Here is a 17,538-nt window from a genome sequence, read left to right as displayed (position 1 = left end):
TGGCCGGGATATGGTGTTGAGGACAGGACTGGCCAGGGTATGGAGTTGAGGACAGGACTGGCCGGGGTATAGAGTTGAGGACAGGACTGGCCAAGATATGGAGTTGAGGACAGGACTGGCCGGAGTATGGAGTTGAGGACAGGACTGGCTGGAGTATGGAGTTGAGGACAGAACTGGCCGGGGTATGGAGCTGAGGACAGGACTGGCCAGGGTATAGAGTTGAGGACAGGACTGGCCGGAGTATGGAGCTGAGGACAGGACTGGCTGTAGTATGGAGTTGATGACAGGACTGGCCGGGGTATGGAGTTGAGGACAGGACTGGCCAGGGTATGGAGTTGAGGACAGGACTGGCCAGGGTATATGAGATCCTCATCCGTCGTCGTGTGATATGCTTGCAGGGTAGCAGGGAGGGGGAGGATTACTAAGTGAGATGGGGAGGGAGGAGACTGCCTGCCTGGCTACTGAGCACTGAAGTCTTATTTCCCAGTTCTCCTCACACAGCAGAGCGGCATGCAGGACTTCTACTCTTACTGGCATCTGGATGTTACACTCACTACTGGAGATTTCCATTGCGGGATAAGGGGAAGCTTGGTAGCATCCCTAGTCCAGCCCCATTCTGTGGGAGGCAAAATCCTGGTGCAGTTGGATATATAAGATGTAGGATGCTCCCCGTTTCAAGAATCAAGCGACAGCCCTTTCTCTGGCCGGTGAATGCTGAACCAGCTCCCTGGATTTGTATGATCCCAGATACACCTGGTGTCTTTCGGATAGGTGCGGTGCCCCCTCCATTTATTGTATCCTGCCCTCACCCATCACCTTTGCTACAAGGGGTACCTGCCTGGCAAGTCCCTTGCGACCCTTTCCTACCTTTGATGTCAGTGCCCACTGCACCAGAGCCTGCTGTTCACCAGTTTCCTTTGGCAAATGGGCAGGTAAAACCCCCTTATAGTGTCATTGTGCATGATCTGCAATATAAGAGGTGTCTGTCTACGAAATACCAGTGACGTGTCCTATAGGGTCCCATCCATACCCAACTTTCATTACGATACTATATCATGTCATTGTATATGGAAATTACTTGGGTTCGCTAAGTTGAGTTGTATCCTTAAGACATTTTGTATCATCCTCAAGTGGTTACAAATATTCTATCTATCTATCTATCTATCTATCTATCTATCTATCTATCTATCTATCTATCTCCTATATCTCTCTCTCTCTCTCTATCTATCTCCTCTATCTATCTATCTATCTATCTATCTATCTATCTATCTATCTATCTATCTATCTATCTATCTCCTCTATCTATCTATCTATCTATCTATCTATCTATCTATCTATCTATCTCCTCTATCTATCTATCTATCTATCTATCTATCTATCTATCTATCTATCTATCTATCTCCTATCTATCTATCTATCTATCTATCTATCTATCTCCTATCTATCTACCTCCTATCTATCTATCTATCTATCTATCTATCTATCTATCTATCTATCTATATCTATCATCTATCTATCTCTATTCTGATACTTTATTCTCAAATCAAATTCAATGTATCCAACCAATGTAGCAGAGCTGAATTTGTCATCGGTTTCTTTCGACTCAAGGTAATCCTATGGACATACCTGCAGCCCTATGGAAAACCAGATGATGACTTCTGTCTCATGACATACTGAGCTCTGCTACATCTGTACACAGGCTCCCCTCTATACAGTAGCATCTCCCCAATATCAGTCTAGCATCTCCTTGGTATCACACAGGGAACATTGTGTGTGCAATAAGAGCTACAATATTAAACTATTCATCATGATAAACCCTTTGCACCTCCGCTCCTAGCCGTGGCGTCTCCGCTCCTAGCCGTGGCGGTGTAGCAGAGCGCAGTTTTTAGCAGCTGGGGTTAGTTTTTATAGTTTTCATCATCTGATCGTTTCTAGGTTGACAATACATCACTTTATGCCGAGGACGTCTCATCGATAACGGAAAATTGGAGCCCACTAAAATAATTCAGCATTTCAGGAAAAGCTTCTTGTGCTTTTTATGCTTTGAAGTGTTAACTATGTTCAGTTTTAGTGCTTTCCTATGACATGTAATACCCCACAATGACCACTAGAGGATCCTAGATCCCAAAAATCCTTTCATGTGTTCAGTACAGTCTATCAGTTTGCTTCACTCAACAGACTGTACACATACAGATGAAGCAGAGCTGAATTTGGCGCTTTGGCGTTTGTGTATCATGTCAGGGATGAGTTTGCACGCAGCAGATTTGTTGCAGATTAGGAATCATCTTCATTCATCTCAGTGGATTTATTTTAGCAGCAAACGCAGGAATTGGGGCAGTTGTAGGAATTTCTGCAATGAATCTGCCTGAATCCTCCCAGTCTGCAGTCCTATGTAACTGCACCAGGTGACAAACTCAGTGCAGCTACATCTTCTAATATTGCAACTTTTTTTTGTAAAAATGTTTGGAATAAATGCTCGGTCCGGTATATGGCAGATATAGGGGGCTGATATGTGTCCATCCATAGTATATCCTGGAATAACTGGAGCATAGCCATCAGGGGCTACCCAGATAAAATGAATTGTTAAGCCCGGGGCAAAGATTCAGCAGCTCGGTGACGCCCCCTGGCAATCCATGCCTTAGGCTAATGCCCCAGTAGACTTCCTACTACGCCCCTGGATAAGTATATAGGGGGGGGGGGTGTTTATTCTGTATTGTGCTGGATGTATATGGACTATGCTGCCCCACTATATCATGTGATATACATACAGTACATGCAAACAGCCTATATATACAAATATATGTATTTACAGTGCATGCATACAACATATACACACATACAGTGCATGCATACAACATATACACACATACAGTGCATGCATACAACATATACACACATACAGTGCATGCATACAACATATACACACATACAGTGCATGCATACAACATATACATTCATATACTACATGCTGATATATAAGAGACAACTAGAATGTAAGTGCTTGAAATATTTGTAAAATTTCCACTTCTATACAATGGACCTTACAGAAATCCCTTCCCTACTGCACAACAACACAACCAGCCTGTCCGTGGCTTGCAATGGCTGATAACTGAGCACAATAGCTTGCATTGAAATATATTACAAGTGGATAAGACAGACTGTTGTATCAAACTTTAACCTAAGAACCCTAATTTTCTAGATGGTAGCTGGCTGGTGGGTTTTTTTTGGGATGGGGGGGGGGGGGGTAGAAGATATATAAGGATTTTGTTAGCTGGTAGATGTAATAAAGAAGGTTCCGGGATTGTCTGGTTTTTACCAGGCTGATCATCTGAGTAGAAAGTGAGAGAATTTGTTGTAGATACAATGTACGTTCCATGTTTTGCACTCTGATTGTTACAGATGTAGCAGAGCTGAATCTGTCACCCTACTGCTGACTTTTGGGTCTCAGGTTAGATTATCTAATAGATCTGCCTTCAGCTCCACATTCCAACGTTAATGTGATATCGAAGATTAAGGCAAGTCATAGCACATAGAAGTTTCTTAAAGGGAGTGTGTCACCGGAACCCAGCATGCCAACCCCTGCTCATAGACAGAATTAAACATTGCTGGGATATCGCTGTTGATATGTTTGGAGCAACAAAGGTGTCGCCATTGCTTCAATGAGGTTAAGGAGCTCATTGACAAAAACAGCCATATCCCAGGAATGGAAGCAACACTGTTTCATTCAGGTGACCCTAACCTATCTATCTGCAGGGCTGGGGTCTGCTGACAGACTCTCTTTAGTGTGAAGTAACCCTGAACAAGTTTAACCCTGATGGCCCCTTGCCCCAAGCATCTCGCAGACTAGTGATGCCTAGATCTGGTTTCCATAGACTTCTATAGACTTCCATAGACTTCTTTAGGTTGATACTTTACCTGTTTATTCCATTATTTTAAGGCACATCATGGTAGTAAAGAGAAGCAGTATTTTGGGGGAAGACCATGCACGTGGGGGAAGACCAAGCAGTATTTTTGGGGAAGACCATGCACGTGGGCACCATATGGCAGTACGTAGGACATGCATAGGTCAATGATACAGATCTATAGGGACTCTGCATACTAACATAAATAACTTAAGACTTCTCTATACATTATCCTTCTATATGATTGACCTGTCCATTAAAGGGCTACAGGGCTATCTAATAAGAAATAAAACCCATGGTAATAATTCATCTTACCCTAAATGATAGGAAATGGCTTTGAAGAGATACGAGGTTGATCCAGGGATTTATTCGCATTGCTAAATGTGCAACCCAGAAGGAATTTTCCTCTAATATGGAGTAATTGGTCTTATGGGCGTTTTTTTTTTTTTTTTGCTTTCTTCTGGATCAACACAGTGGGGTCATGGATTGATCTTGATGGATTGAGCCTTCATTCAATCTTATTAACTCTGTCACTCTATAAAGAAAGCCTTCCATGTCTCCTCCATCATTCAGAGATCAGGGAGACGTCTATTTAATGCAAAATTTCACTTTTTAGAAAAATATTCTCTATTTCATGAACGTAAGATTATGGGTGAAGCTGGGAAAGAATAGAAGAAGGAAGGGAACCAAAGACCGGAGTGGGTTGGGGTAGAGAAGTCAGTGCTTGGGATGTATGGTCATTTACATGTAAGGGGCGGGGCTGTGACTACCAGAGACTGGGGTGGGATAGGGCAGAGAAGTCAGTGCTTGGGATGTAGTGTCATTTACATGTAAGGGGCGGGGCTGTGACCACCAAAGACTGGGGTAGGATAGGGCAGAGAAGTCAGTGCTTGGGATGTATGGTCATTTACATGTAAGGGGCGGGGCTGTGACTACTAGAGACTGGGTGGGATAGGGCAGAGAAGTCAGTGCTTGGGATGTATAGTCATTTACATGTAAGGGGCGGGGCTGTGACTACTAGAGACTGGGTGGGATAGGGCAGAGAAGTCAGTGCTTGGGATGTATAGTCATTTACATGTAGGGGCGGGGCTGTGACTACCAGAGACTGGGGTGGGATAGGGCGGAGGAGTCAGTGCTTGGGATGTATGGTCATTTACATGTAAGGGGCGGGGCTGTGACTACTAGAGACTGGGGTGGGATAGGGCAGAGAAGTCAGTGCTTGGGATGTATAGTCATTTACATGTAAGGGGCGGGGCTGTGACTACTAGAGACTGGGTGGGATAGGGCAGAGAAGTCAGTGCTTGGGATGTATAGTCATTTACATGTAAGGGGCGGGGCTGTGACTACTAGAGACTGGGTGGGATAGGGCAGAGAAGTCAGTGCTTGGGATGTATGGTCATTTACATGTAGGGGCGGGGCTGTGACTACCAGAGACTGGGGTAGGATAGGGCAGAGAAGTCAGTGCTTGGGATGTATAGTCATTTACATGTAGGGGCGGGGCTGTGACCACCAAAGACTGGGGTAGGATAGGGCAGAGAAGTCAGTGCTTGGGATGTATGGTCATTTACATGTAGGGGCGGGGCTGTGACTACCAGAGACTGGGGTGGGATAGGGCGGAGGAGTCAGTGCTTGGGATGTATGGTCATTTACATGTAAGGGGCAGGGCTGTGACTACTAGAGACTGGGTGGGATAGGGCAGAGAAGTCAGTGCTTGGGATGTATAGTCATTTACATGTAAGGGGCGGGGCTGTGACCACCAAAGACTGGGGTGGGATATGGCAGACAAGTGCTTGGGATGTATGGTCATTTACATGTAAGGGGCGGGGCTTTGACTACCTTAGCATATTTAACAGAAAAATAAGCTTTTTTTTTTTTTTTTATCAAATACTATATGAAATTGTTTGAGATTTTTCATACTGCCTCAAAAAGTCCAGAAAAATTCCAGATTAACTTAAAAAAAAAATGAAGAATTTAAATCTTCCTGGAAATTGGAACCGAAGATTCACCAAAGTTCTACAGACTTCTCAGGGATACAATGTTTAGGGTGAATGCTGAGAACTCCCTTGTCCTGGGTCTCTTCTATGTCACATCCTCCACCATCCCGTCTCCTCCAGTCTTTCCTTTTCACTTGCGGTTACGTGGCAAGGGACTGAAATATTTAAAGGGCAACTACAATAATATAAAATAATTTTACCATGTGATGAAAAATGTCTTTGTACAAATGTACGATAAATCCATTCGTCTGTCTGAAATGATAGCAATGAGGAATCTGCAGGTCAATTGTCCTATGGAGATGAGCAGCCCCCCTATATTTCTAGTAACATTCACCTCCTGTATGGACAAAGGATTTGGAATGTAATGCAGATTCTTTTTGCTTTATTTTCTGCACATGATTATAGGGGCAATGATGTTGCCTGAATTATTTTTTAGCAGCATTTAGAGATATGCTTTACCGCAGACACATAGACCATAGGAACCTGTAGAGTGAGGATCATTGGCGTCTATTAGAGTGTTGTGGGCGTGCTCTGTGCAGCGGTAACTATGTAGGGGAAGCCATCATGTATTGTGATTGTGTGATCTGGTCCTACTTACTGTATGTATGATATAGGTGTAACCTATCATTGCATCCTGCCTGTCATGATAATGAAATTTATTAAAAGTGATTGATGCTGTTTGAAAAATCTGGAGTATTTTTAGACTCTCTAGTCTAACTTTACACCCCTTTTAAGTTGCACTTACTTTCCAAGAAAAAACATGGCGGCGCATTTCTTGGTGCACAGCGTCACATATTTAGCCTTGCGCCTTTTGCCAAGCTCTATGATGGACAAGGGGCAGAAACTTCCAGAAATAATTTTGGGGGTCAGTGATAATTTGGGGAATATGTCAAATTATCGCTTTCATCGCTCCTCTAACTCCAACTTTTTGAATACTTCAATAAGCTCCACTCCACTTTTTCTGGCACGGTTTTCTTCTCTAGCTCCTACTGTTCCTTAGCCATCAGGAAGCATCCAGCTCGACGTGAGATATAAGTTCATACACTTGAAAAAGGGCAGCTAGCCCGAAACGCGTTGTGTTTATATTTCCAAAATAAAGTGAAATTTTAAAAGACGACGGATTGAGCGCAGAGATCCTCTTTTTTGTCCGGTCCATCCTTGCCATTACTCCACTTTTTCTGGCACGGTTTTCTTCTCTAGCTCCTACTGTTCCTTAGCCATCAGTACTGCCAGGTTCATCAACCAATTTGGTAAGTATTATTGCTAGGTATTATGTCGTTGTCTATCTGCTCCAGCCCAGGACAGCCCACCTGACACTAGACAGCCTATAATATTAGCATATTGGGTGCAGAAGCTAATGCATTGATTGCTCAGGAATGGTGGGGATAGAGAAAAAATTCCAACTGTACCTGAATTAGTGGAGCAGCCCCTATTAAATAACGCAAAGAGTAGTAGTAGGTGGAAGTGGCGAAAGGTTGTCCTTAGGAAACTATATCCAGAAATTAACTATAAAGTAAACAGGAGAATTTTCTGCATAATCCTAACACTGAATTGTAAAAATCACTGGGGTAGTCTCCAGAGGACCTGCTCCATCGTTGGTGGCCGACTAAAGGGCAGAGCGCAATAAGGAGGTAGCAATCTTTTTGTTCTTCTGCAGACAGGGTGGTATAGGTTCCTGCTGCAGCCAGTTGTCTTACAGCCAGACACAGAATAGTGAGGAAAGCAGGACATGGCTGATCTTCTAAGACACAGAAGATTTCATCAAATATTGTATGGCTTAGTCTTCACTGTAACATGAGACCAAACAGGATCAAAGGAAATGAAGAGATTTTAGGCCTGGGCTTCTGAGCAACAGTGAACCCCAACACCATGAAATGTTCAAAGCTCGCGTTTCACTCTGCAACATTGTAACTAATGTAAGTGACTGGAGTTTGTGATTGGGATTCTAAGGTTGCTAACACGAAAAAAAAATCTCAGTTCTCGTTTTTTTGTGACCTTGGGGTTGCAATCCAAATCCTATTCCCTTCCATTAGTTGCAATGTTGTAGCATAATATGGTGATCTTTGTTGCAGCCAAAGTCAATCTGTACCCTTAACCCTTGGAAGGAAGTGCTGGTCTATTTTTCATTTTTTGCTCATTTTCTGTGTTTAGCGCTCCTTTATAGCAGTCTATGTAACTTATCGCCAGCTGCATTATCCTAATAGACCGTCATTTAGTGGTCACATGAGCTAAAGCAATGCGTTTTTAACTTTCAGATCTGCACTTTTATGTTTTACTATTAAGCACAGTAATGTCGCTAATAGGATTAGGCAATTGGCAAACATCTGCTGACAACTTGGCGCCTGCAACATCTGTACTTGTTTGAGGCTGCGGTGAAATCCTCGATCTCCAGTTACTCGCATATGTCTATCCTATTAAATGTACAAGAATAAAACCACTAAAGAGTTCTTTTATCCTGCGGTATAACTCAAGGCTTATGGGTCCTGTTGTAAAGTTTAAGACCACCAGACGTACATTATAACACTGTTTACTTCTCTATCTGGACCTGCACTGCCATAAAGTTTCACAAAATGTCTGTACTCCCAAGCTTCCCATCACTCACAGTCATAGTCCCGTAGACAGCTGCTACTGTTGCCATTATAGGGTTATTTTTCTTCTTTCTGCCATGGAAGGCTGTGTATTATAAATCTTCTCTCTCTGGGCGCACCAGAGGACAGGAGTGATGAATTTATGATGCACAGATGTCAAGCAAATCAAAAAAGTTTAACCAGCCTTGGGAGTTGAGGGTGACCCATGAGACCCCAATGGCTTTTGGGTTCAGCCACAATTGCAACCATTGCGACACCCAGCGCCGCACCTCCAATGAGGCGACCTGAAGCTATGCCAGGACCCCAGGGAGGGCGGCATTTTTGCTTACCTAAGCCAGTCCAGGACAAGCTGTCCTGGACTGGCTTAGCACCAAGGTGGATTGGGGAGGCCGCTGGAGCAGCGCTGCTCCAGTGGCCTCCCCTCATGCTCAGGCAGAGAGCAGGTCCTCTCCCTGCCTGCGAACACCGCTAAGCCACGCCCCCTTGATCTGCCACGCCCTTCTCTCCACCACACCCCCTCCGCTCCGCCCCCTCCTCCGGGCGGGGGGTGGCAGCTTTCTGTCGTCCGCCTCGGGCAGCGAAAGAGGAAGGTTCACCCCTGGCGACACCTAAAGTTACACCCTTATCTGTGTGCTTTGCCTCCTCTTATGGTAGCGCTCTGCCCAGTCTCAAACTGAGGACCGATTGTATGGGAGGCAGAAACACAAACTTTGAGCTTCAGTTGTTTTCTATGGGAGGATTTTCTCTGGCTAAAAGCCTCAATAGTTTCCTTTACATGTATAGTGTACTGGTACAGGAATAATGCGGATACTGATGTCATAGTATAATCGGTGTTTCGATACTGTACATAATGATGTCATAATACAGAAATTATGCTAATAAGGATGCTGCAGTACTAAAATAATGATAAGAACGGGGCTGAAAAATTTGGAGACAATTTTGCTTAAAATCTTAGAGCAAAACCTGACAGGTTAACAGAGCCTTGACATGTAAGAGTAAGTGGATTTTGCGTCAGGATACAAACTGAACCATATAAATTTACAACACACATTTACAGCAATGGGGAATTTGGGTGGAACCTGTTCAAAGATTGAGCAGGACATTTCCTTTTTTGCTTATATTTTTAGCTTCCAGATAAAGCGCTTGACTCCCATCAAAATCAATGGGAAGGGGAATTTTTTACAGTAAAAATCCTGCCATGGGACCTCCCTCTAATAGTTATTTTTGACTGGAGAACATTTGCGTTGCTATTTCATGCATTCTAAGTTCAGGCACTAATGTCATATCTCCTTTCACAGTGGGTCGGAGGTCATTCCCCTGCATTTGGATTTTCGCCATCTTCAAGTGTAGAGATTATTCCTCTTTTTCCACCTGTTTACACGTCCACCATCCCTCCTCACACTGGAAAATGTTGGGTTGAGAAGAAAACACCTAATTGCAAGGTAACTAAATATTCTTACTCTGAACGGAACGCTCTTTGTTTGCATGGATGTTCATTGACACTTGTCCAAGGGGTACTGAAATCATGGTGGCCCTATTTCTCCTTCCTACAGGGTTTCTGAACTCAAGGTCCACAATGATGTTAAAAAACAAGATAAGGTAGAGAGGCAAATGGGTAATAAGTGTTGCTCTTCTTCAAGGTATGTTGCAGGGCTTCAAGTGGTGATGATGGGGCAAGGTAGCACTAGCTGGAGACCAATATGATGGAGTGGAGAATAAATACCCATTACTTGCAGGCCCAGCCCTTGTGCACATTCTCCCAAAAACTTACGTGCCATAGATGGCAGGAGGGCATCTTAAAGGGAGCCTGTCATATCAGGGTAACAAGTCATGATAAATGAATGACCAAGAAAGCAAAGTCTTAAGTTGCAATTGCAAATGCCCTGGACAGTCCCTTCATTTGCAAAGTCCCAGGTTCTCCAGTTTCCTTGAGTCATCATCACCAGAGTTGGATTGAGATTCCCTCACCAGAAAATGATACTGGCCGGTGCTCTGTGCAGCTGGTTCTGATGTGCAGTCGACCCTACAATCAGATGATTAATAGGGGTGCTGGGCGTAGGATCCCCCACTGATATGCTATTGGAAAGGATATGCCGTCAATAGTGAATTTCCACAAAAACTGTTTTAGGCTACATCTACGTCACAGAAACACAACTTATTTTGCAGAGTTTAAGCCAAAGCCAGGAGTGGATTGAGCGGAAGGTAGAAGTATAAGACCTTCCTATATATTCCCATTCCTTATGTAGCCTTTCTTGGCTTTGACTCAAAATAATGCAACAAAATTCGCAACGTGGGGCCTTAGCCTAAAGGGGTTTCCCATAAATAGCCAAAAATCTACTCTAATCTTGCCCATGGGCTTTGTCTGTGTCTCATTCCCATTAAAATAAAGGATTCCGTTCTGCAATACCAAAAACAGACTATGGTCATGGAGGCGCTGTTTTTACAAAAAGTTGACCCTTTCCCAATTTTGGAAAGAGAAATTTGATGTTCTTGCTCTTTACCCTGCTCGTAGAAAGGATTAAATTGAAAATTTCTGATAAAGTGTTATTTTAATATTTAATATGGCTTCAACGAAGATGAGGACTGGCTAATACTCCTGCGCTGTCCTTTGTGTTGGCTGAACGCACAGTCTCTTCCCTTTTAATGATTATATATACAGCAGAGGGACAATGTGCAGATATGACAGGAACACTATATATTTTAAATGGAACAATGAGAGCCGGTAATCCCGCTAGAGAAGACCTTGGCAAAAGAAAATAGGAAGCCGCGGCGCTAGATGGAAATATACAACAATTTCGGTTCTGGAACACTTCATGCCTTGCCTACAAAATATGAAGATCTTTAGCCGTGCGTGCAAGAAAAGAAAATCAATGTCCAGTCTTGTCCAGTTTTTGTTTCTTGGAACGATTACTGATTATACTTGAAAGGAAATCTTTCCATTGGATCCTAACAATGATTCTTATGCGAATGTCTCGAGATTTGCTTTTATTGAGTAGATGCTGGTTCATCACGAGACGTTCCGATTCTGACACCGCAAATGTTCTCTTACCTCCAAGGATTAATATCTTTCAATACCAATTCAATATGTTCTTAATATTTTCTGTCTTAGCCATTTGTTCATTTTATTTGAATATAGGGAGTGTGGGGAAGGTAGCTCGGTAGAAGCAATGGTGCGGAACCAACCGGTCAAAGACAGGAACACAAAATGTGCAGCAAACCGGTTTATTTAGGAAAACAGGAAAATAAATCAATCTTCACTACAGGCACACAATAAGCTAAGTAAAATACAGCCTTAACTTCAGGCAAAACAGTATGAAACAAAATCCTGCTCGTCCGAGCTATTAACAGAAGTAATGAACTAACTATAAGTGTGGCTTACTAGCAGCCACATGAACAAATAAGCACAATACAGTCTCACCGGACTCAGAGTATCAGGTCAGACCCAGACGTCTCCTCTCATTCCCTGGATCTGCCCAGTGCTGTCATTTTTATACAACCATTGCCCTTTCACCATTGGGGTAGAGAGATGTTGTAGAGCTCGAGATCCTGATCTTTTGGTTAGAACGGAAAGCCGCTACAAAGCCTGGGAAGATTTTATTTAAACCAAAGGAGACCTGTCAGGGAAATTTCAGAACCCTAAATCAGGAGTAGATCCTTATGGGTTAAGGTTTAATGTCCCAAATATCCCTTTGTTAATGACATGGGTGCCCTCAATACAAATAAAAGACTCTTACCTACCTCCTATATTCTTGTCACTGGTGCACAGAAGCCAATAGAGTACACCTCAACTTTAGCGCACATGCGCTGGACATGCTCATGCTCAGTGAAGCTATTAAGTAGGAGCCCATCTTCACTGAAGTCAATATATAGGGCCCCAACTTCACTGAAGCCAGTATGTAGGGCCCCAACTTCACTGAAGCCAGTATGTAAGGCCCCAACTTCACTGAAGCTAGTATGTAGGGCTCCAACTTCACTGAAGCCAGTATGTAGGGCTCCAACTTCACTGAAGCGAGTATGTAGTACCCCACCTTCACTGAAGCCAGTATGTAGGGCTTCATTTTCACTGAACCCAATATGCAGGACACCAGCTTCACTGAAGCCAGTATGTAGGGCCCCAACTTCACTGAAGCCAGTATGCAGGGCTCCAACTTCACTGAAGCCAGTATGTAGAGCTCCAACTTCACTGAAGCCAGTATGTAGAGCTCCAACTTCACTGAAGCCAGTATGTAGGACCCCAACTTCACTGAACCCAATATGCAGGACACCAACTTCACTGAAGCCAGTATGTAGGGCTCCAACTTCACTGAAGCCAGTATGCAGGGCACCAACTTCACTGAAGCCAGTATGTAGGGCTCCAACTTCACTGAAGCCAGTATGTAGGACCCCAACTTCACTGAAGCCAGTATGTAAGGCCCCAACTTCACTGAAGCTAGTATGTAGGGCTCCAACTTCACTGAAGCCAGTATGTAGGGCCCCAACTTCACTGAAGCCAGTATGCAGGACACCAACTTCACTGAAGCCAGTATGCAGGGCACCAGCTTCACTGAAGCCAGTATGCAGGACACCAGCTTCACTGAAGCCAGTATGTAGGGCTCCAACTTCACTGAAGCCAGTATGCAGGACACCAGCTTCACTGAAGCCAGTATGTAGGACCCCAACTTCACTGAACCCAATATGCAGGACACCAACTTCACTGAAGCCAGTATGCAGGACACCAGCTTCACTGAAGCCAGTATGTAGGGCCCCAACTTCACTGAAGCCAGTATGTAGGGCCCCAACTTTACTGAAGCCAGTATGTAGGACCCCAACTTCACTGAAGCCAGTATGTAGGACCCCAACTTCACTGAAGCCAGTATGTAGGGCTCCAACTTCACTGAAGCCAGTATGTAGGACCCCAACTTTACTGAAGCCAGTATGTAGGACCCCAACTTTACTGAAGCCAGTATGTAGGACCCCAACTTTACTGATGCAAATATGCAGGACCCCAACTTCACTGACATACTGTGCAGGTGCCAGGAGCACCAGAGACGTTTCCAATGCAACTCATTTTACTTATCTGTAAGTAAATATAAAGGTTTAACTTTTTTTTACTGTGGGAATGGATGGCGCTGCTACAGGTCTGTATGGGACACTAAATCTCTCATCTCTAAGGACTATAACCACCCACAGGTCTTTATAGACTTAGGGTGCCCCATATTGAACTAATAGGTTCCATTTAAACTATATGAATACTAAACCCCATATATTTATAACCTATACCCCGCTGGCATCAGATGTTCCCCTGTTATTAAGGTGCCAGTGTGTGCCAGAACTTCAATTCTATGCCCAACAGGAGTGGACTTAGGTGTCACTCCCACCAGATTTCTGATTTAAATATATAATAAATTGATTTCTCTTATCCATTGACAGCCTGATTAAGTTCTGGGGTTGGTACAACATTTATTTAAAAAATTTTGAACAAAATTTGTGAAGAATGACATAGCAAGGCTGATAAATTGCCTTCTGACTCCAGCTAACTCATTCTGATTATGAATGGACATCATGTAATACCACTTTTCTCCTGTAGTGGCCACTGCATGATAAGTGTGCAGTCACCTGCAGCTTCTCTTGACCTCTAATACTTACAAGTTGTTTTGTTAGGCTCACGTTTAATCCCTATTGGCTATATGCCAGAAAATATTCTATCCAGACGTAACTATAGGGATCCACTAACATGTATCCATCAGAATTCCAATTGTGTCTATAGAAGAGAGTAGAAGACTACAATGTCCAAAACTATAACAAAAGCAAAAAACAAAAAAAGAGCCATCCTCTGCTTTTTGGCAATCCAGACTTGAGCTGCATAACTAAGAATTTGAAATCGGGCGTTTGCTAGGGATTTGTTGCCTGACAATCATACACTTAACGGTTGCTGGGGATTCACATCCATAATAACCAGTCAATGTAAAATGTAAACAGGAGATTCATTTTGTGTTGATTTTTGAGTATATTGTCATATGGTAGTATCGGGCATTCCTTCCATTGTCTAAATCGTTGCAACTTGAAACAAAATAACTAAAATTGTTCTGTTTCTTACTGTGGAGACAATAAACACGATTATTGTATCATTATTGTATCTTATTAGATCTTCCATTAAACCTCCTCTCTAATTCATCCTGATCCTGAATGCAGGGCCTAGACTCAACGTTTAGTCTAACCATAACTCGGGTGCCGGTCGTTGCACTGTTGCCCGTCCACTTTAGAATACAACAGAATACAGGTTATCACTTTCTTCCTTCCATTTCTCCACAATGCTAAACCTCCCTTCATCTCCTCTCTCATCTACAGTATGTATGCTACCCAACTCATGCTCTCCATCTTGCCCATGGTCTAAGATTTACAATATGTAAATCTTTAAGAGTTTCCTTGAGCTGCACCAGTTCTCTGGAATGAGCTACCCCGAGCAGTCCCATTATTGTAATTCCTGTTGAAGCAGTGAGGGGATCAGCGTAGGTATCATCTCATTATTTGAAGCCCATTGTCCAAGAGGTTGCTGGTGCCCCTTGGAGCCCCATTTATTACCTTTGCGGAGGGCAGCTCTTATTCCTCGGCCATCCCTGAGGATGCTCTGATTAGGGTTGAGCCGATCTTGACTTTTCAGGATCGATTTTGAAATCCGATTTCCGATCATTTTTCATTCAAACCCAATCTCAATCCCAATGCAAGTCAATGGGATTTTTTTACTAATCGGAGATCGGATTTTGAAAACAATCCTATTCACTATACAGCATGGAATCTAACAATTGAACACTTTAATTGTTAGAATCCACGCTGTGTAATGAATTGTTTTTATCACCAACCATTTTTTTTTAATCCTCTGGCTACTTAGTCCCCCCTGGAGTCCACTTACCTGTAAAGATGGCTGGTCCGGCGCTCGGTGTTCTCGGCCTTCTTTGCCTCATTGCCCCAGGTTAGTGTTTAAAGAGCTAGGAAGGCTGGGCTTGTAGCTTAGGAGAGTGTGGGCGGGAACAGGGCGGGGAGCCATGACGTCTCCCCGCCCAGTACCCGCCCAAACTCTCCTAACCCGCCCACACTCTCCTAACCTGGGAGGCAGGGGACAGCGAGGCGAAGAAGAACGAGAAGACCGGGCACCGGACCAGCCATCTCTTCAGGTAAGTAGCTACTAGAGATGTTAGCTAGTCTCCCATTAGAATGAATGGAAGACTAGCTAGCAAAGCATTGTGGGAAATGATCACCGATCTCAATCCCACCTAAAAAGATCGTGTTCGGGATTCCGATCGTGAATTTTTCTCAATCGCCGATCAGAATCCGATTTTTTCAAAACACGATCGCTCAACCCTAGCTCTGATACATGTGCAATTCCGCTCTACTCAATGGACCTGCGTCCCAAGTAGAGCGTGTTCAGTGAGGTTAGTGAGAGTTGAAGTCGATGCAGGTGAGATAGAGCAATTAAAGGTTTGCAACCCCCCACAACTACCCTCCATAAGGGTAATAAAAAGGAACCAGGGGCAATAGCAGTAAAAAATGAGTGCAGAGGATGCCTCATTATTCCCCAGATACACTGGAATAGCCCCGTAACATTTCAGACTTTAGTCTCAAAAAAATCCCCCCTTTAACCTCCAAAACCCATTTTACTTTATGGCTGCACGACAAGAGTCAGAGGAGTAAAAGCTCCATATAAATGGGGCTCTAATTCTTATAAAGATTTTAAAAAAAGCAAAAAATTTCAAACTTTTTGAAACTTTTCTATTTGTAGCAACGAAAGAAACTTTTTTGCTCATTCCTCCGTGTGTGAATGAGACCTAGCCTCATTTCAGTGCAGCGCTATTTGACATATCTTGCAAACTACAGCGTATTCCATCTTTCAGGGTACGAGTAAACAATCTCCTGATTCATTTATGAGCGCACGATCCAGTCACATTATACAGATCTCATTAATTGCAAAAAAAAAATAAATCAGAAAATGGTTCTAGTTCACTTTCATGCCAGCCATTAATCGTCTAAACTATGCTTAAATGGCCTTGTAAACAACACAAAACATACATTTGTCCCTATTATGAGATTTCATTAATATACAGCAAATTCCCGCTGGCTGAAATTGCTACTTATTGATGGCAACATATATTAGCTCAGTGTGAACAGTCCCTTCATCACTATTAAAAATGAACCTTAAAAAAAAAACCACAGTGGATGGTCTAGCCCTTTTACTGGATGATTTAGGGCATTTCAAGGTCATCCTTTTCTCCCAGTCTTCACAATGGATAGAACAATGCGGAAAAACTCTGCGTGTAGACGGTGCGAAGAGACTATTATAGCAGCCTGCTGCTATGTGAACTGAATGCAGCTGGCTGACTGGCCGTATGTTTGCTATTTAACTACATCGGATTTCACAGCTGCTACTTGGATTTCCTATAGATCTAGTCCATGTAAAGAGTAGATGAAAATAAAGCAATCAAGAGTGGAAAGTCTGAGCATCTCCATCCAATGACCTTGTCAAGGTCGAACTGGTTTGCTGCATGGCTAAACAGATAAAAAAAAATCCAATCAAATAGACAGATGGAAGACCAATGGAAAATAAGTTAAAGTGGTCATTTTATTAAAGCATCACATGGTTGGGGGGGGTCTATCACCCAACTATCGGGAGAATTGGGAACGGAAGATACTCTTGTGAATGAAGTGGGTTCGCTTAAGTGAGCGGCACTTCATTCACTTCTATGGGGCTAGTAGGGTTGCCGGAGAGTTTAGACACAGAAGCTCCATAGCATAGTCATCCAAAGGCACTGATGCTTCACTGACAAGGAGGTTTTAGGGGGACTCTTAGTCCTTCATTTTCCTGATCACTTGGGAACCCCAGGGATATGACATTTGTGGATTGTGGATAAGTGTCTCTAAAGGTGCAACCCCCTGACTTGTGTTATTTCTTATTGCACTCAAGCCTTTTGTTACGGCTCTGTGTAATATATATATATATATATATATATATATATATATATATTTTTTTTTTTTTAAACAACAGAACCTGTAGTCTGCAAGACACTGCAGCGAGGTCCACAG

At 43.2% G+C, this 17,538-nt stretch overlaps 1 protein-coding gene across 1 annotated transcript in view; it reads left to right on the top strand.

Annotated features, from left to right (window-relative positions):
• The first annotated feature begins 519 nt into the window (after positions 1-519).
• The window catches only part of TCERG1L (transcription elongation regulator 1 like), a 110,538-nt gene continuing 93,519 nt past the window's right edge, over positions 520-17,538 (top strand). The window contains exons 1-2 of the mRNA XM_075257723.1: positions 520-932; positions 9,783-9,926. Of these exons, the coding sequence (XP_075113824.1) occupies positions 663-932; positions 9,783-9,926 (414 nt within the window). The 5' untranslated portion in view covers positions 520-662. The remainder of the gene's footprint in view (positions 933-9,782; positions 9,927-17,538) is intronic.

This window comes from Leptodactylus fuscus, chromosome 10 (assembly GCF_031893055.1).
Source record: "Leptodactylus fuscus isolate aLepFus1 chromosome 10, aLepFus1.hap2, whole genome shotgun sequence".
In the NCBI taxonomy this organism is placed as follows: Eukaryota; Metazoa; Chordata; class Amphibia; order Anura; family Leptodactylidae; genus Leptodactylus; species Leptodactylus fuscus.
Note: the sequence above shows the minus strand (reverse complement) of the source record. Positions and strands in the feature narration are given on the sequence as shown.